The sequence below is a fragment of the Hypanus sabinus genome, chromosome 19, assembly GCF_030144855.1.
Source record: "Hypanus sabinus isolate sHypSab1 chromosome 19, sHypSab1.hap1, whole genome shotgun sequence".
In the NCBI taxonomy this organism is placed as follows: Eukaryota; Metazoa; Chordata; class Chondrichthyes; order Myliobatiformes; family Dasyatidae; genus Hypanus; species Hypanus sabinus.
Genome location: NC_082724.1, coordinates 52,857,473 through 52,877,901, shown reverse-complemented (window position 1 = coordinate 52,877,901; position 20,429 = coordinate 52,857,473). Strand labels below are relative to the sequence as shown.

Sequence of the window (20,429 nt, the reverse complement as noted above, 5' to 3'; positions counted from 1 at the left end):
TTAACATTATTGTAATTGTAATGTTTAAATGAACAGATTTTAATGTAGATATTTCTAATAATTTCAGTTGGAATCTAACTTTGTTAGGAGTTAAATGGCATCTTACTGAAGATGTCACATGTGAGTTGCCAAATGGTTTCGGATTTAAGATCAGTCATGATAAATGTAGAACAGAATGGATGTGTTACCTATAACGGGCTTGCGTAGAACTCTAGGAGTACTTAATGTTTTCTGAATTTCTCTTCACATCTGTCATTACAGGTTGGGTGGGACCCTAATCACGTTTCATTCTTCTATCCTGAGTTGTCTGCTGCCCCAGCTTTCAAGTCCAAGACTAGCTGTGCGTAAGAGAGCCATTATCTGTCTGGGACACCTGGTCATGAGCTGCAGCAGCTGCCTCTTTTCAGAATTAATGGACCATCTCATGGTAGAACTGTCAAAGAATGAATCTACCTCTATGACCAGAACCTACATCCAGTGCATTGGTGCCATCAGTCGACAGGCTGGACACAGGGTTGGTGAGTGAGTGCCAGATTCTCAGCTGTTTTAGCCAAGCCATTGCTCTCTCGGTGCATTGTGTACAAAGTTATGCAGGGAGTCAAAATTCTTCTCAAAAATCACCTGAGCTGGAAGCTTTCTTCAGTGTTTTTAATGAGAAAACTTTGTGAAACTGCAGGAATTTAAGCAAAATATGTATTAGATTCAATGTGGAATCGTTGCATGCCTGAATATACAAATATTATCATTTATTCTAACAGTCATTGTTAAGTGAGGTTATACACACATGCAACGTTCGATAGCTATGCTGTGGATTAGAGTGAACTTGTGATATAATGATTGCTTAATGGCGATGAACGATAAGCATAATACATCCTATAAAGTACATCGGCTAAATGTTTACCAATGTTAAAAAACCTTAAGATACAGATATTGCTAGTTCAAGGGCAAATAGTCAATGGAGATGGATGTCTTTCTACCGTGTTGGCTCCAAGTCAAAATCCAAATTAACCTGTGCAGGAAATGGTGTAAAAACAGTTTACAAACAGGAAGTGATATCTGTACAAAACGAACAGTGCCTCCAGCGGTAGAGCATTCCTCACCTGACATCCATAAGGTGTCAATCTTAATTACTGAGACAAAAAGTCAAATCATCATTTCATTATGCCTTTGGACAGTCTCCTAGACTGGTCTTGAGAACAGTTTTACTACATAGTCTTTAACCATTCTTACCTCGAAAATATTGGCCTTGATGACATACGTGCTCGTGCTGTTGAGCAGACTGGTGACTCAGTGCTCACCCAGAATAACGATTGGGTGAGGTACCTCTGAAGAGAGTCATGCTCTCCAGCTTACAGTAGTCCTTAGTCATGGAGAGGATAGAGTTTACTAAGATAACTGGATTGGGAGAGGTTCCTGCTTTGTGATGCATTGCACTTCCCCTGTACTGAGATGTTGTTTACAAGCGTACAGATGTTTATGTATTGACAAATTTATAATTCTAGGCAGCCTTTCACTTTATAATTCTGGCATCATAGGTGTCCTGTGTACCTTCTAATAATGGTCATATTCTTCCTCTGCTGAGGTGACCAGGTTGTACACAGTATTCTAACCATTAATCATTTCCTGCATTTTACTCCCTCTCATTAATTACATGAAACAAGGTAATGGATGAGAGGCATAATCCTAAAAAAACAAGATGATTACATGCCAGTAAACACCTTAAAATGAGTAAAGATCAAGAAGGCAAGCTCAGATGCAATCTTTGATTCTATTGAGAGCTGTAGTTCAAAGTACATAGATCTTGGTTAGGGTCTAGTATCTGAGGCAGCCATTGATGACATGATAAGGAACCAGCCTGAAGGGCTGAAAGGCTTTTTAAAAATTCAGTTTGAACTTTATTAATTTTACCAAAGGTGTCGTTTTCCACCTAACACTTCTCACCAACAGTTCTCTGTGTGTATCTGTTTTTCAGGTGAGCATCTGGAGAAGATTATTCCGCTAGTTGTGAAGTACTGCAACGTGGATGATGATGAGCTGCGGGAATACTGCTTCCAGGCATTTGAGTCATTTGTAAGAAGGTGTGTTACTAGGCTCTTCTACAGTGATCAGTGCATCTACTCAGTCAAGAGGCTTTTTTTCTTGCTCTGAATTCAAGCATCTGGAAGAGGCTCCATTTTTATCTTTCACCTTTACCTTTGTTTCATTTTGATGTACATCCTATTCTCCCAATCCCACCACCAGTTTCTTTTGGATTTCATGAAGGATTTGTTTTGTACAATAATGTGACTGCTGTTAGTCTGAACAATGGATTTACTCAACGGTGAGGGAAGGAGATGAAATGGGGAGAGAAGCAGTTGTTACTCAGAATGAGTAGTAAAATTTACATCCTTTAACAATATTGATACCTCACACATGGGTGTGTTAATATAAAACAAAACTTGCAACCAACTTCATTCTATGACATTCGTTAGATTCTTTATACTCTATTGGCAGGACAAACCAGCTAGAGGAGCTGGGATGGTCAGAATCCCGCGAATTCTCTGTATTGTGTCCAATGATGCCTCCATAGCATCACATCAGACCATAGCAAGGAGAACTTCTGTTTCATTTATCTTGCCTCATCACAGGTGCATGAAAGCTAACTATGGTCATTTCTAGCACCGAACCTATCGATTCTGATTTGGAATGTAGTGAACTTTGTCGGACAAGAAGTCATCCTAATGCTTACAAAAACATCTTTGACGTTAAGATGTATGGTTAAATAATTAAATTCAAAACAAGCAGTTAGAAATTAAAGCACTTTTTATGTACTTTAAGGAGTCCAAAGGAGATGTCAGTTCACATTCCCGCTATGATTGGACTGTGCCTAAAGTATATCACATATGATCCTAATTACAACTATGACCAAGATGAGGATGATGAAGATGCTATGGAAACAGACAAAGGTGATGAAGAGGAAGATCAAGGTCAGTGCTTAGTGCTTAATAATGAGTTTTTTTTTTGTTGCATTTCCTTTTAAATATCGGTGTTGAAAATAGCAGGAGCAGCATCACAAATAGGAAGAAAAAGGAGAGGAAAATGCTTCATGGCATGACCCTTCCTGTGTTTAGATCTTGTCAGTATCAGCTTCTTCAGTGGCAAATTTATTCTATGGAAAATTAGCCATAGCCCCCTTTTTTTAATTGATGGTATGGGCTGAGTTGACATAGCTTATTCAATATTCCTAGCTGGAAAGAAGAAAATCAGATAGGGTTTAATAACTGTGACATTGAACCAAATGGACACATGTACGTGTGGATATCATGTGAGAGGATCAGGATATACCACGCTATGTTCTCAAAAACAAATGAAACTTTGAGGAATTATAAATCTGTAATGCACATAGAATACTTCAAGGTATTAATTGACATGGGAATTAATAAAATCTTTTCTGTCTTTCACTTAAGTCAGTTTATAAATACACTGTTTTCCTGGTTTGGAGGCATGTGGTATATTAATCCAGGAAAATACTGAAAAAATTGGAAAATGCTAGCAATTCTAAACTACTCAGCTTCAGTGGAGAGAAGAGTCATTGTTTCAGGTCAATGGTTTATCATCAGAGTACTGCTTCTTTATTGTGAAGGGGGTGACTGAATGTGGGTATAACATTGTGAAGTGTGCTTGATAGATTAAATTAAAGAATGCTCACTGTCCCTCCGAGTGATCTAGGAATGTTTGGCAGCCCAACTTTGCTTCTTAGCATTATGCATTTAATCTAGTGGTTCTTAATGCTTGGTGTAAATGGAAAGAAAACTGCTTTTAACCATAAGATATAGGAGCGAAGTTGGGTAATTTGGCCCATTAAGTCTGCACCATCATTCAATCCTGCCTGATTTTTTTTAAGGAACTGGAGGGAACATGACTGGCTATGTGGCTGGTTTAAGCTGCTTTTAGCTGTTATTTTCAGTAGAATTTCTGCTTTCAGAGTAACACCTCAATTTGCTGCACTAGGTTAAATATGTTAGGTTCCATTGGCCAGATGTTACGTAGTCTGTGGCCAGCAACTACACATTCCTCATTTTTCATGAATTTGATTTGGAGTACTTTGGTACAGTAGTTTTTATTTGCAAACATGACTAATACGAGGTATTGTGTCTATTTTTTTGGATGTCTGATTGATAGTAGCCAATGCAGTCACAAAGTCCCATAAACAATCAGGTAGTGTTTCAATAATGGTTGATGGATAAATATTGGCCAAGACACTGGAGAGGACTCTGCTTTCTTATTGTGATAGGCAAACGCCTGATTTTCCCTGTTACAGTACAGTGCTGGTCTTCACATAATTTGCATCAAAAGTTCCCACAAGTGTTTTGAAGCAGTTGGACTTGAATGTTGGATACGTATTTGATGGCTTTGTCAGACCTGAATTTACTATTTTTTCTTATTTCATTCTCCAATCAGACAGTGAAGAGGAGTACACAGATGATGATGATATGAGTTGGAAAGTGCGTCGAGCTTCAACTAAGTGTTTGGATGCCATTGTAAGCACCAGGCACGAAATGCTGCAGGAGTTTTATAAGACTGTCTCGCCAGCTCTCATCAGTAGGTTCAAGGAACGGGAAGAGAATGTGAAGGCTGATATATTTCATGCTTACGTGTCTCTCCTGAAGCAGACAAAACCAGTCCAGAGCTGGTTGCAGACTGCAGATGTGCTGGAGCAGGGAGATATGCCCCTTGTGATGCTTCAAAATCAAGTGAGTTTTTTTTTCCTGTAGTACATATTACTGATTTTCTCATCCACATGAACCTTCCCTGGTAAACATCCATATTGTTAACATGTGAGGTGAATGTTGAGAATGTTAACACATTCTTCCATTCCCAATGCTTATCTACCAGTATCAAACTATCATTGAATGACGTAGTTGATAGAATAGTGTCACTTTTCAATAGATTTTAAAAGGCTGAAGAATACCAAACTGAGCAGGATTAACAAAGTAAATGTCAGTATTCTGTTTCCTTTACTTAAAAACCCTAGAAAGAAGAGTCTCAATGTCCGAGTTAGATGATAGCAATATGGAGTGGAGATGAAGGGGAATTCATTCATAATTGAGTCAGTTTCAGGTATGGGTATAACAAGTTGGGAATTGAATGCATATTTATGCAGGAGCAGGTGGAAAATGTGGCCCATATAAGACACTCGGCAGGAAATTGGTTTCCGTACACTGGGCTGTGAATGAGTTACTGAGAAGGTTATAGGTTATTAATTGCAGGGGATATTGAAGGTTAGGGTTGAGTTGCACATGATAGTTGTTTGATTATAGGTAAGAATACTTAAATTTTGCTGTAAATGTAAGAGTAAATTTGCATAGGAAAACTGCATTTAAATGTAGAGAACATTTACATACATCTTATGGTGTCCATTCATCTGGGTTTGTGATTATAAATGCCTGCATTCTGTGTGCAGTTATTGTGTGAACAGTTTTTCCTCAAATTTTATTATTGTCTTTCTGCTTTTAACAAATGTTACTTGACCTAACTTCCCGTGTTTTTCTCTCATTTCCCATCCCTTAAATCTTCTCCATTCCTCCTCCTATCCATTTTCCTTGCCCCCTTCCTTGTCTTTCCTTTCTCCTACTTCTATCCACCTTGATCCCCTTTGCTTCCCTTCTTCTTAAGGTACCTAGCATAGTGAAAGCTTTGCACAAGCAGCTTAAGGAAAAGAGTATGAAGACACGGCAAAGCTGTTTCAACCTTCTAACTGAACTGGCTAGTGTCCTACCTGGAGGCTTGTCAGAACATGTACCAGCTCTGGTGCCAGGTAGGCATGAGTATGGATAATGGCAAGGTTCTTAACTAAAATAAGATAAATTGCAGAGAAGCTCCATATGTTGTATATATGTTTCAGGAGAGCGTTAAATGGTTGCTGCATCCTTCCTTGCTGTCCTCTATTACAAACAAATTTACAGATCTTTTGGGCTTCTCCTTGCATTTCCAAGTAGAAGCTACTCACCTAACACAACAGCATGTCATCAGATCCTCCACATACAAATAATATCAGATTAGCTTTCTAGCTTGTTCTTTTGTTTCTGGGTTGCTTTTGATGTTGCAAAGTTTCAGGAGAAAAATCCTTCTCAGTAACTTTAGAAACAATTGTGATTTAAATGAGACAGCCACTTCTAATAGAATAATCGCACTTTGGGGAAATGTAATTGTGTTCAGGGATTAAATAGTACTCTTGGGAAATTTTGTATAAGCATTGCAAGATTTGCAGAGATCATGTAGCAGATGTATAGAGCAGAATATTAATTTATCCTCATCATTCATTCAACTATGATTAGTGACCGCTCCCATTACAGACAACATACATTTTTTATTATCTAAATGACTCTGGTCACTAACCACAGTGCCAACCAGGTAGCTGCCAGGTATTTATTTAAAATAAACTTTACCTTTTCCACCAACCTGGCTTCACCTATTACCTTTGAGCTATCCTCATTCCTCTCCCCAACCTCCACCTTTTTATTCTGGCATCTTTCTTCTTCCTTTACAATCCTGAAGAAGGGTTTTGCCCCCAAATTGATGACTGTTTATTCATTTCCATAGATGCTGCCTGATCTGTGTTCTTCCAGCATTTTGTGTGTGTGTGTACCAACCTGTCGATATGAGTCTTGTCGCAGAGCAAAAAAAATTCTTCAGTTATCAAAAACTGGGTTATACTCTTACGATCAATTTATAATGTTATACAAAACCAATGAGATGTTCTCTTTTTGGGATGTGCTCTCAGTTAGGATAATGGCTTTGTCTCACAGTCAGGCAGTGACATTAGGATAACAACAATTACTCCATCCAAAGGTTGAAAAGAATTTTGAGGAAGGTAAAGAGCAACGGGAAACAGTTGGAGGCCAGAATTGAGGTGTTGATATGAAAGTCAAGGTGACGTGAGTCTCAGGGAAGGGAAAGGTTATTACAAGAGATGGGAGTGGTGGCTGATGTGCACTTTCTTCTGTTGTGATTCCTAATCCCTTGTAGCTTTGCTTAACAAAACTTGAAATGATCAATTGTGCCACATGTCCAGTTTTAACACTTTTTATTCTGGATTTTCACTGCTGTTTTTGTGTAGCCAGACTTTCAGATATTCTGGATTATTTCACTCCAGAGGAAATGGGGAAAAAAAAATAATTATGGTGGAATAAAAACAAAAACACAAAATGCTGGCAGAACTCAGCAGGCCAGACAGCATCTATGGGAGGAGGTAGTGATGACGTTTCGGGCCAAAACCCTTCATCAGGAGTGATGAATCATGGTGGAATGTTGATTTTTGATGAGAAAAGGGAAGAAAAAGATGCTTTGAGAGAAAGAGGGTACCAAATGATTTTCCTTCTCCCCTGCTAAAAACTGTAAAGTTGTTGAGGCCTGCTGGTCAGAAGATTAAGATTGGCTGAGGATGAATTGTAATGTTTTGGAGAGACTTGAGACATGTTTGCTCATAATATTTGAGTGTTCAGTGACAATAAACTAATCTTGCGTTCTTTATTTTCAGGCATTATTTACTCCCTCACTGACAAATCAAGTACCTCAAACATGAAGATTGATGCACTGACCTTCTTCCATGTCATCCTCTGCAATCATCCACCAGAAGTATTTCACCCTCATGTTAAGACTTTGTTGCCTCCAACTGTGGCCTGCATTAGTGATCCTTTCTACAAAATAACCTCTGAGGCTTTGCTTGTTACCCAGCAACTTGTAGAGGTGATCCGCCCATTGAACAAACCTTGTTCATTTGACGCTAAACCATATGTGAAGGATTTGTTTAGTAGCACTTTGAAGAGATTAAAAGCCGCTGATATTGACCAGGAGGTGAAGGAGAGAGCTATTGCTTGTATGGGACAAATCATTTGTAACCTGGGGGACAATCTGGGTGCTGATCTGAATCCCACTTTGCAGATCTTCCTTGAACGACTGAAAAATGAGATCACACGACTCACCACAGTCAAAACCTTGACCCTGATTGCAAGCTCTCCATTAAAAATTGATCTGCGCCCAATTCTTGGTGAGGCTGTTCCCATCCTGGCGTCTTTTCTAAGGAAGAACCAGCGTGCGTTAAAACTAAGCACCCTTGCTGCTCTAGATATCCTGATTAAGAATTACAGTGACAGTCTAAAGCCAATGATGATTGAGTCTGTCTTGAAGGAGCTTCCATCCCTCATTGGAGAGAGTGACATGCACGTCTCTCAAATGGCAATCACCTTCTTGACATCTCTAGCCAAAGTTTACCCATCGTCTGTCTCCAAGATTGGTGGGTCCATATTAATTGAGCTGTTCAACCTGGTTCGCTCACCACTGCTGCAAGGAGGGGCTCTGAGTGCAATTTTGGACTTCTTCCAGGCTTTGGTCATATCCAAGGCTCCCAATATGGGCTATATGGAGCTGCTCAAGCAGTTGACAGGGACTGTCTATTCATCAGCTCAGTCAGGTGGTCCTGTGATTTTGCACAAGCAGGCCTATTACTCCGTGGCGAAATGTGTGGCTGCACTTACTTCAGCTTGTCCAAAGGATGCCAGTTCAGTGGTGAACCAGTTTGTTCAGGAGGTGAAGAATCCAAAATCCTCTGATTCGGTCCGTTTGCTTGCTCTCCTTTCTTTAGGTGAGATAGGCCGCACCATGAATCTGGGTGCACAAAAGGAGCTCAAGGTGGTAATCCTTGAAGCATTTTCATCACCTAGTGAAGAAGTAAAGTCTGCTGCCTCCTATGCATTGGGAAATATCAGTGTGGGAAACCTTAGTGACTATCTTCCTTTCATACTCAAGGAGATTAGCGGTCAACCCAAGCGTCAGTACCTGTTGCTGCACTCACTGAAAGAGGTTATTAGTTCTTCCTCAGCTGATAGCTTAAAACCTTACATTCAAGACATTTGGGCCTTACTGTTCAAAAACTGTGAGTGTGTTGAAGAAGGAACTCGGAATGTAGTGGCTGAATGCCTAGGAAAGTTGACCCTCATCGACCCATCCCATTTGTTACCCAGGCTGAAAAAACAACTCACTTCTGGTAAGTATAGAAATTGCTTGTTGTTAGCAGAACCAAGCCCCTGATGCAGCAGCATATTGTGGTGGGTGAGGATGGAGGGAAATAAGTTTATAAGGGCACTAGATAGTCCAACATTTATTGAAATATTCCTACATATTTCATGAAAGAAAGGCACATTATGGTCTAGAAACACTATTTTAAGCTTGGTCTTATATAAAGGTTAAAAAAAATAAAACGATTAGTTTTATTTGTTACATGTACAGAACTGTGTAAGTCTTAGGCAAATGTAAAAGATTCTGTAAAGTGAAGATTCTTTCAAAATAATGAAATAAAAAGTTTCTAAATATCAATAAAATTACTAAAGAGCAGTAAACAGTTAAAAAAAACTAGATCAAATCAATATTTGGCATGGCCACTGTTTGCCTTAAAACTGCATCAGTGTTCTTAGATACACTGTCATGTAGTTTTAGAAGAAAATCAACTGGTAGGCTGTTCCAAGCATCTTGGAGAACTTGCCACAGTTGTTCTGCAGACTTTGGTTCTCTTGTTTGCTTTTGTCTCTCCAAGTACTCCCAGATATCCTTGATGATGTTGAGATTAGGGCTCTGGAGGCCATACGATCTGAAACCACATAAAAGGGTGCCTAAGACTTTTACACGGTACTGTATATCGGAACATACTGTGAAATTCTTCTTATCCGTCAGCTGTGCTGATGCAGCCCACAAATGTTGTCATGCTTCTGGGGCCAACAGAGCATGCCCACAACTTACTAACCCAAACCCGTACGTTTTTGGATTGTAGGAAGAAACTGGAGCACCTGGAGGAAACCCTGGCGGTCACGTGGAGAATGTAAAAACTCCTTATAGACTGTGGAGGAATTGAACCCTGATTGTACAGCAGGCACTATAAACAATGAGCTAATAAGCATGATAAACACTATCATGCTGCAATTGGACAAATCTGTGCATGATTCTAAAATAATCCCTTTAATTTTTCTGTGTCAGAGAGACAATATCAGGCCTCTATGCAACATCATTTGAAAGGCTGCACATATGACAATGACATTACAGTGTTCCGCAATGTAATGCTGGCTTAGATCAAGTAAAAACCTTAAATGATTGGGGGGGGGGGGGGGGGTTGGTGAGAGTGATATTTTTGAGTATATGCTTCATTTTTGCTGTTTATCTGATGACTTTGCCCATCAGTGTTAACTTAGGATGCCCAACTTTGGTGCATTCTCCAGATATAGGAAGTCAGTGGGAATGTCCTTGCTATGCTCATTGTTATTAAGTTGTTTTGTATTAAGTCCTAGTGCCACAGAGTATATGCAGAGGTTAGAACTGGGCTGAGGTATGAGTATTGACAGAAACCTAGACCCAAACCTGTGACTGCAGCCACTCAGAAGGATAAGGGTAACAGGTACAGGGGAACACAATCACCTGCAGATTTCCATCCAAGTCACACAACATTCTTAATTGCCCCTGAGTCTCAATCCTGGAGCTCCTCCACTACAGCACAGTGGGTGTACTTGCAAAGTTCCAGAAAATGGTGTCACTACCAGCCTCTTGAGGGCAATTTGTGATTGGTTTTAAATGCTGGACATGTAATCAATGGTCACATACTGGAAAATACTAACAGTGGGTTGATAATAGGATTTGGCTGATAAATGAGATGTATGTTTTTGAGTTATACAAGTCAGGGATTTATTGGAATATCATTGCATATTTATCTCTCATCTGTCAGTGAATCTCAGTTTAGCAGCCTGGTTTAAGGAAATATAAATTCAAAATTCCAATCAGTCTCTGCTCCATTAACATCTGCTTGAAACTCTTAGACATCTGATTCAGTTGTGATGAAGAGTCAAATGGTCTCACTTGTTTGTGTTTACAGAACGAACTATAGCCATTTGAGTGGCAGCCATCACTTCCCATTTGGCCCATTAAACTTCAGTGGGAACAGGAAAAGAAAATCAAACTTGGGTGGGTGAAAGAAGACTTCTTTTTCATCATCTGATCCATTCACAGTCCACGAATGATATTATATTGTGGGTTTTTTCCCATCCAGCTCTTGATCCCTATGAGAAAGAATACTGTTTCCTTCTCAGTCTAGTTAGATTATTAATATTCATTTAATTATCTGCCTGCAATGAGTATAGCCTCAGCTACTTGTTAAAGATTTCGTTTGCTGCAATTTGAATCGGCTGATTAACTTAAAAAAAGGAAATGAGTCATATGCTATCTATCTTTTAATCTAAATTCTTCAGTTTTGTCCAGAAAATAGTACTGCAGTGTCTTCATTAGATAACTAGGAGACTAAAGGATCATCATAGCCTGCAAGGTTGAGAGAGCACAATTTAGCTGCTGTTCCCAGTTGACAGAAATATTTATGACAGCTGTCTATTCTGAATATTGTCAAGCTTTAGGTAACGAGTGTCACTAAATGTTTTACCATACAGAAACAGACCAGCTTCCCTCCAAGTTTGTTAATAATTGGCACTACAAGCCATGTCTAATTTTCGCTCTTCACTATTAATGTCTTTATGAAAGTTTTTATTAAAAAAACTTAAAAATTCTGTGATTTAGTATGGGTTTGTTGCAGAGAATTAAACTTTTCTCCCCACTTTCAGAAGGAGTTGTTTGAACTTTTATTTTCTTATATTTGTCATTTTCTCCAGTTGCACAGCTCAACTTAATGTTTGTCTTCATAGTTGGTTACATTTTTAACTCGACATGTTGCACTGTTCCAGTAGTTTTTATATTTTTCCTACATTTTCTTTAACTGAAGCTAAAATAGTGTGCTATCTTATTCAAGAAGTCTGTGTGTAAAAGGAGATATTGTACACATCTCCAAAAAGTGAAAACTATTCAACAGTTCAATGTTAGTAAATAATTTGTATATTTATTCACTAGTACTTTATATTTGATTTCAGTATCTTTATCAGTGAGGTAATGTAAAGTTGGCCTATGCCAAACATCTTGACAACCTGTACCTTGATAGACACAAAGGTTGAAATCCTTGAAATTGGCAATGCGGGTAGGTAGGTTCATAAAGAAAGCTTTTGGCATATTGGGCTTCATAAATCACAGTATTGAGTACAGGATTTGGGGATGTTATCTTTAAATTGTATAAGAAGTTGGTGAGTATTGTGTCCAACTTTGGTTACCTACCTAAAGGAAAGATGTAAATAAAATTGAAAGAGTGCAGAGAAAATTTACAAGGATGTTGCCAAGACTTGAGAATCTGAGTTATAGGGAAGGTTGAATGGGTTAGGACTTTTATCAAATCTCCTGTCAATCTTCAACATTCTAGGGAATAGAAGTATACAAAGTTATGAGGGATGCTGATAGAATAAATACAAGCAGGCTTTTTCCACTGAGGCTAGGTGAGACTACAATTAAGGGTGAAAGGTATGTTTAAGGGGAACATAAGAGGGAATTTCTTCACTCAGAGGGCTGCAGGCACAAATGGTGGATGCGGTATCTATTTCAACATCTAAGAATTTAAGAGAAATGTTAAGTACATGGATGAGAGGATATTGAGGGTTATGATCTGGGTTCAGGTCAATGAGACTAGGCAGTTTAATGGTTTAGCACAGACTAGATGGGCAGAATAGTCCGTTTCTGTGCTGTTTCTATGACTCTAAGGTTAAACCCTCTCAGTGCATTTTAGGTCATTCTCAACCTGTTGAATGTTCCTAAACTTGCATTTCTGCCTTTTAACTTGCATTATTCAAATTTGTAATCAATATTTCTTCCAATCTCTGCTGAAAAAGTCATGCCTGTTTTCTTAAACAAAAGCAAAATTGTTTGAGTGTTTCACCTATTTAATTTTCCCCAGGTTCTGCCTATGCACGAAGCACAGTGGTGACTGCTGTCAAGTTTACGATTTCAGACCATCCACAATCAATTGACCCCCTATTAAAAGGCTGCATTGGTGAGTTTTCTGGATAAGATGTCTTCTCGTGCATTAATTACTATATATACCTTATGTGCTTTTTTTTTTCTTGTCCATTCGGCCTGAACTGTTAGAATCTGAAATATTTTCTGTTTAGTGTGTTTTATTTGCTGTACATGTTGTTCAGCCCTAGCAGTACTTTAGCTATCAGGGAAAGCCATGTTTGTTCCTATTTCAGTGTGTTAAAATGGTGGTCAGGTTCCTTTAAAATGCTTATTGACAAGGACACATACTTCTCAAGAACATCAACAACTTCTCTTAACAATGCTCCTCCTGAGAAATTCAACATTACCTGTTGGTGAATTTTGATCAAATAATGTATTCTAATACACGTTCACATTTGGAAAGTTCTGGCTTACCTGTTTATGATTTGAGGACATGTGAGCAACATTAGGGCATTATCTTGCTGGTCATACCCAGATTATGACGGTTTTCTTTCCTGTGAACTGTTTGTAACTCGAACAGTTCAAAAGTCAGAAATGTTGCTGTTAAACAAATTTCCGTACAGCAGAAGATGCAGCCGTGCAGTAGCTGGCAAAGTCATTATCAGTCTCCCAAATGATCGTTCATATTGTATGAAGATGACATAAGCCGGATATTTGTAAACTGGGGATGATCTGTTTGAGGAGTTGTAGAAAGTCTACCTTCCTGTATATTCTTACCACAACACCTTTCCAATAATATTCCTACTTGGTTGCACATACTAGCACGTTTAATTAGGTCATTTAAGTCCCAGAAATGTTCACAAAGTATCCAAATGTCCATTGTTCCTTATTTCTGTGAAAACCATTCTTGGATTAATGGAAGACTAGTGGAAAGTAAACACGTACTTGGAGGGTTGGAGTATAAAAATAGGGAAGTGTATCGCATTGGCACAAGGCACCAATGAAACTACATCTAATGTACTATGAACAACTTTGTTTCCCACCCACCATTTAAGAAAGGATATTTCATTTATTAGGGAACGTTGAGGTTTGGACTCTGGAGTTCGGAAGAATGAGACCTGATCTTTAAAAAAACATTTTTAGGTGGTTGGATGTGTTGAATTTGGAGAGCATGTCTTATGGGAGATTTCAGAATCAGAGGTTATATAGTCTGGAAAAAAAAGGCTCATTTGATTGAAATGAGGAGCTTAGAGTGATTTTGAGTATTTACATAAGGGAAATAGTCAATGTGACATACGTGGGCTTGCATAACTAATGTGGCACATAATAGGTGTCATCAAGATTCAAGATCATGAAATAAAAAAAGCTGGAACACCATGGGTAGTAAATCAGCTAAGTAACAGAAAATAGAAATGGTGACAGATTTTTTTTTACTGCAGTAATGTCTACAGTGAAGTTCTCAAGGTTCAGTGTGAGCAGCTTTGTGTTTACATCAATGATCTGGTTTTTTTTTCCAAGTTTTCAAACTGCAAGCATTAGAACTTTTAGGGGAATGGTATTAAATGCTAGGAAATACTAGCTGATAGAGTGGGTAGATTGCAAAGAAGGGAAATTAAATTCTACAAAGTGTCACACACAAAATTCTGGAGGAATGCCAAGAAGTGTGTTGTTTTATAATTTCTAGAAGCTGGAATTTATAATTCCAGTGGTTTTAGATATTTCAATGTTGGGAAAAAGATACTGGCAGTGATGATACTGCTTAACTAGAGTTTCATAAAGCTGAATTCAATTCTCCAACTATAAAGGCAAGCATGCCATATGCCTTCTTTACTGTCAGATTAACCTCTGTAGCTACTTTCGGGGAGTTAAGGATTTGGACTGCAAAATCCCTCTGCTTATCAATACTGCATTTATTTCCATGTAACTTATTCTCTCTCATACCTACTTCCATCATATCCATCCTGATTCTTCCCCCACTAACCTACTCTGAGGGTAATTTTCAGCAGCCAATTAACCTACCAAGCAGCATATTTTTTTAGATTTGGAGCATTTTGTCACTACCACATGGAGACTACACAAAGTCCACCTAGCACCAGAGCTCAGACCTAGGTTACTGGAGCCATGAGGTATCAAAACTATCAGATGGCCCTTTTGGTGTATGGGTTGGTAGGTAAGTTGGCCACTGAATTGTTCCTTGTGAGTGGCTGAGTGGTAGAACTTGGGAGAGGGGTAGTCTTAGAAGTGTGTGGTTGATGGTCAGCACAAACTTGGGCTCAGGAGCTTGTTTCTATGCTATATATCTCAATAACCGTTAGTTTCCCTTATTCCTTTTAAACTACAAGGTCCCATTGTGGTAACAGAACTTTTGTCAGGAACTCAGCTGTAATTTTCCAACAAGACTAGTTGCGGAATGGTTAGTGTAAGCTATTACAGTGCTAACAACTTGGGTTCAATTCCTGCTGCTTTGTGTAAGTGTATGACCTCTCCGTGACTATGTAGGTTTCCTCTGGGTGCTCCAGTTTCTTCCACTTTCCAAAGGTGCAAGGTTTAGTAGGTTAATTGGACACATGGGTAATTGGGTGATGTGGGTTTATTAGACTGAAAGGGTCTGTTACTGTGGTGTATCTCTAAATAAATAAGACAGATAATTCAGAAACAAGAAAAAATCTGTGGATGCTGGAAAACAAAGCAACATACACAAAATGCCGGAGGAACTCAGCAGGTCAGGCAGCAACGCTGGAAAAGAGTAAACAGTTGATGTTTCAGACCGAGATCCTCCATCAGACAGGTAATTAGTTTCCAAGGTTGTTTCTTAGATCTACCAATAGTGTTTGCAGAAATTATGACTCCATTTTCAAATCCCTTAATTACTATGTGCAGAATTTGCAATTGCATTTGGTACAGAGGTTCTGACTTCATTTCTAGCAATGCTGCTGCCTTTTGTGCATTTTTTTTTTGCCTTTAGACTTTTCCAGGCTTGCAATATATTGTGCAGTTGGCTGGTTCTATCATGACATTGGACTTCGGGCAAGAGAAATCCACTGCGGGAAGTGGTTGATTTTGATCTACATTGCTAAATATGTTGTGTTAATCCTGTGTTAGAGCCGCAACCATAACTATTTTGTTTCATCAAGGAGCAGTCTACTGCTGCTCTCTGTCAAGACCCACTCTTAATTCCAATTGAAATTCTTTACCTTCTCAGACTGAGGGAATTGATTAGTAACTTTAGTCACCTGCTGGCAAGTTTAGGTAAGACTGTCCCACTCTAAACATCAGCTACTGGGAGGGAGGGTTATTTTTTAGGAGTTTCTTCATTCTTACCAAGCAATGCTTAATTTTTTCCATTTTGTTTTTCAGGTGACTTCTTGCGGACTCTGGAAGACCCGGATCTCAATGTCAGGCGTGTTGCCTTGGTCATGTTCAACTGTGCGGCTCATAATAAGCCTTCATTGATCAGGGATTTGCTGGAGACTGTGTTGCCACAGTTATACAAGGAAACCAAGGTCAGAAAGGAGCTCATTAGAGAGGTAAGCTCATCACATAGATGTGACAGATCATGCTGCTCGTTCATTATTCATAAAGGTACAGCAGCCCCGTGCACAATCTTGCAATGTCCTAAATGTGGTATCTAATTTGTGCATGCTAAGATATGAAGAGCAGTCACCTATAAATTGCCAGATGATATGTTACAGTATTTTCGGTGATGGGATAACTATTAGCCTGAAAAGCAGACTTTTTTCAAAAGTGCCGTGGGATCTTTAGTGTCCTTAAGCCACATGGTTATCAGTTAAATCTTTTGTTTGCAAGTCAGCATCTGTGACATTAGTGCACTCTCATTATTCCACTAGGGTGTCAACCTGAATTATGAGTTTGAAGTGCTTTGATTGGGAGTTCTAGAACTTCTGAATGAGAAATAGTATTACATCCACTGATCAGTATCAGGTGCAATATCACTGATACATCATCACATTTTATAATTTTGCCACAGAATACAATGCAACACAAAATATACTATAAATTGCAATAAGAAATATGTATAAAAATTAACAAAGTACTGAGGTAGTGTTCATAGGTTTGTTCATTGTCCATCCAGAAATCTGATGGCAAGGGGAGAAGCTGTTCCTAAAACTTTGTATGTGTATCTTCAGGCTCTTGTACCTTTCTAATGGAAGGAATGAGGGCACATCCTGAGTGGTGTGGTCCTTAATGATGGATGCTGGCTTTTTCAGGCATCGCCTTTTAAAGACATGGTGCAGGGGAAGCTAGTGCCTAAGAAGTGCTGATTGAGTTTGCAATCTTATGCACCTTTTTCTGTTCTTGTGCAGTAGCCCCTCCATATCCAAGTTACATTTGTGGAAATTGGGTATTCTAACAAATCTCAAACTCTTAATGAAATATGGCCAAGGATAGAACTTCAAATATGTTGACACCCAGGAACTTCAAACTGCTCACCCTTTCCACTGCTGATCCCTCGAATTCTGGTGTGTGGTCCCTTGACTTCCCTTCCTAAAGTCCGCAACCAGCTCCTTAGTCTTACTGACGTTGAGTGCAAGGTGATGGTTGTGAGACCACTCAATCAGCCAGTCTAGTTCACTTCTCTATGCCACCTCATTACCATCTGAGACTCTGCCAACAACAGTTGTCATCAGTAAATTTATAGGTGCCATTTGAACTGTGCTTAGCCACACATTCGTGGGTGTAGAGAGAGAAGAGCAGCAGGCTAATTGTGCATCCTTGAAGTGCACCGGTGTTGATTCCAGCAAGGTGGAGATGTTATTTTCAATCCATACTCACTGGTCTCCCAATGAAGAGGTCTAGGATCCAGTTGCAGAGCCTAGGATTTGAAATTTATTGATCAGTACTGAGGGGTGATGGTGTTGAATGCTGAGTTGTGATCAATAAACAGCAGCCTGACGTAGGTATTGCTGTATTTCAGGTGGTTCAAGGTCTAATGGAGAGCCTGTAAGATTGCATCTGCTGTAAACCTATCATGGGGATAGTCAAATTGTAGGGGTCTGTGTCTTTCCTTAGGCAAGAGTTAACCCTTAAACCTTGCCAGAGTTGACCCTTAAACCTTGCCAGAGTTGATGTGCATCCAATTTCATCTCTAACTTCAATCGGAATTGCTTTATTGCTCTTAAAATAGCCTTCCGCAGCTCATAATAGGACTTCTTGTAGAGTTCTGGATCATCACTCTTGAATGCTGCAGATCTGGCCCTCAGCAGACTGCCAGTCTCTTGGTTCATTTCCAGCTTAAGGTTTTGGATATATCCAGTATGTTCTTGGAGGCAAACACTCATCCGTACAGTTCTTTTTGAAGTCGGTGGCAACTTCGGCACATTCATTCAGATTCAGATTATTTCCTGAATATTGTCCAGTCTACTGATTTGAAGCAGGTCTGCTGGTTTACATTGATCCACAGGTCCTCTTGGCCTGCTGTCTGGTGACTCCAGACCTAGAGAGATATTGTTTCCTGAAAGGCAAACTCTCTCAATCTCCACACAAGTCTTCTACTTTTAGAAAAGTGCCTCTGGAGTAGGAAAATGAGGTGGCACTTTTGTTCTCCTAGCCTTATAGGTAGCTCGGCTGCGCCAGGAGAAGACCAGTTAACTCATCCCTTAGGGGCTCTCAGGAAAACTCTTTGCAATGTTAATGAGCCTCTGCTACTGCCCTTTATGCTTTGTGTCTGGGAATTACACGTCTTCTGCTGCATAGATGACATGTATGTGTAGTTGTTCAAAGTTTGGGATTGTGGTAGTTAATCGGTGCATTCTATTTTATTCCTTGCAAATAATTGATTTCACAGGAAAGATGAGTTTTGTTTCTCCCCACAATTTTTAATCTTTACACTCCCCTTGCTGACACTTACAATAGATACTTTAACTAAATTACTACTTCCTTTAAATCTCTCTCCAGGTGGAAATGGGACCTTTTAAACACACTGTGGATGACGGACTTGATATTAGGAAAGCTGCCTTTGAATGCATGTACACTTTGCTGGATAGTTGTCTGGATAGGTTGGACATCTTTGAGTTTCTGAACCATGTGGAAGATGGATTAAAGGATCATTATGATATCAAGGTAAATGAGCCTAACTCTGCACTCACCCGTTTGGGCTGCTACAGGGTTCTGCTGTGGAGGAGGGTTGCTCATAAGGGGAATGATTTAGGACCAGATTTAGAATTGTCCGTGGAGCTGTCAGAACTTTATGCAAGAGAACAGATGGTGATCTGGTCTCTGCTGGTTCAAATTCAGATGCTCATGCTCAGGCCACTTGAGTAATTTGACTAATATTTATTCACTATGGTAAGTCATCTTGCATTACTATTCAACCCAGTAAATCTGAACTGTCAAGTTTGTTCTTGCTTTCTTGCAGATGCTGACTTTCATCATGTTGGCACGTCTGTCAACTGTCAGCCCTAGTGCAGTACTTCAGAGATTGGACAGGCTAGTAGAACCACTGCGTGCAACATGCACTACTAAGGTGGGTCCTTTTCAACATTACTGACCAGAGGGTTAACACTGGCATAGATATTTGGCCAGCAGTTTGTTTGTTGAAATAAATCTATAATCATATTCAACACCACTAAACGAGTATAAGATGAGAGATGTTAGGGGAATATATGCTGGAGTGAATGGGCTTGTGTGCTTGAGTGATAGTTATCAGTCCATCTTACCTATTCCACCTTTCTGAAGTGAACCAGCGAGGGATGCAGTTTCAAGGATCTTGCTCGCACATTGTAATTCCATACACTTGCGTACTCAAGAGTTTGCTATAGCTCAATGTAGTACTCACTGGATGTACAGTGCCTTCAAAAAGTCTTCAGCCCCCACAACTTTTTTCACATTTTTCTGTCTCAGTTTCTAAATTTAAAATATATTGAAGTATAATATAAATCTACAAATCATTGTGCATCATGTCAAATCGAAAAAATATCAAACAATTTACTAAAAATTAAAAACCAAAATTGTGATGCTGAGAAAGTATACATCATCTTTGTAATTACTATGTTAACTTTCCTCAGGTGCAATATACGGTATTTGCTTACCAATGCATCCAATTTGTTGATGTTGAAAATTGGAGGATCACCTGTTTTCAATGAAGTCTTTAGAATAAATACCCCCTCTCCAACAGTAGTAGAATTTCAACAGACCAAAGCAAAATGAAGACAAAAGAGCATTCAAGATAAGTCAGGGAAATAATAGAGGAGCACAAATCTGGGGCAGGGTACAAGACCATCTCAAAGGCACTGAACATACCTCAGTGCAGTCCAGTGTGAGAAAGTGGGGAAAAAATATGAAACCACAGCCACACTGCCCAAATCAGGCCACCCCACTAAACTTAGTTGCTGGAAAAGAGCAGCACTTGCAAGAGAGACTACTGTGATGCCAACAGTCACTGAGTGAACTGCAGAAGTCAGTGGGTCTAACTGGAAATGAAGTTCATGGCTCCACAATCTCTAAGACCTTGCTCTAAAACAGTATTTATGGAAGAGTGGCAAGGAAAAAGCCCTGGCTTAAAAAAAAGATCATATCCTTGTCTGTAAAGACTCTGCAAAGTGTTGCTTAGAAGATACTATAAAGTT

The 20,429-nt window shown here is 39.3% G+C and overlaps 1 protein-coding gene across 3 annotated transcripts in view; it reads left to right on the top strand.

Annotated features, from left to right (window-relative positions):
* The window catches only part of LOC132377929 (cullin-associated NEDD8-dissociated protein 1-like), a 42,043-nt gene that overhangs the window by 18,941 nt on the left and 2,673 nt on the right, over positions 1–20,429 (top strand). For all 3 annotated transcript variants that reach the window (XM_059944416.1, XM_059944419.1, XM_059944418.1), the window contains 10 exons: positions 262–518; positions 1,973–2,078; positions 2,818–2,966; positions 4,441–4,733; positions 5,656–5,797; positions 7,520–9,025; positions 12,842–12,937; positions 16,201–16,370; positions 18,760–18,924; positions 19,220–19,327. In XM_059944416.1, coding sequence (XP_059800399.1) covers positions 262–518; positions 1,973–2,078; positions 2,818–2,966; positions 4,441–4,733; positions 5,656–5,797; positions 7,520–9,025; positions 12,842–12,937; positions 16,201–16,370; positions 18,760–18,924; positions 19,220–19,327 — 2,992 coding nt within the window. The remainder of the gene's footprint in view (positions 1–261; positions 519–1,972; positions 2,079–2,817; positions 2,967–4,440; positions 4,734–5,655; positions 5,798–7,519; positions 9,026–12,841; positions 12,938–16,200; positions 16,371–18,759; positions 18,925–19,219; positions 19,328–20,429) is intronic.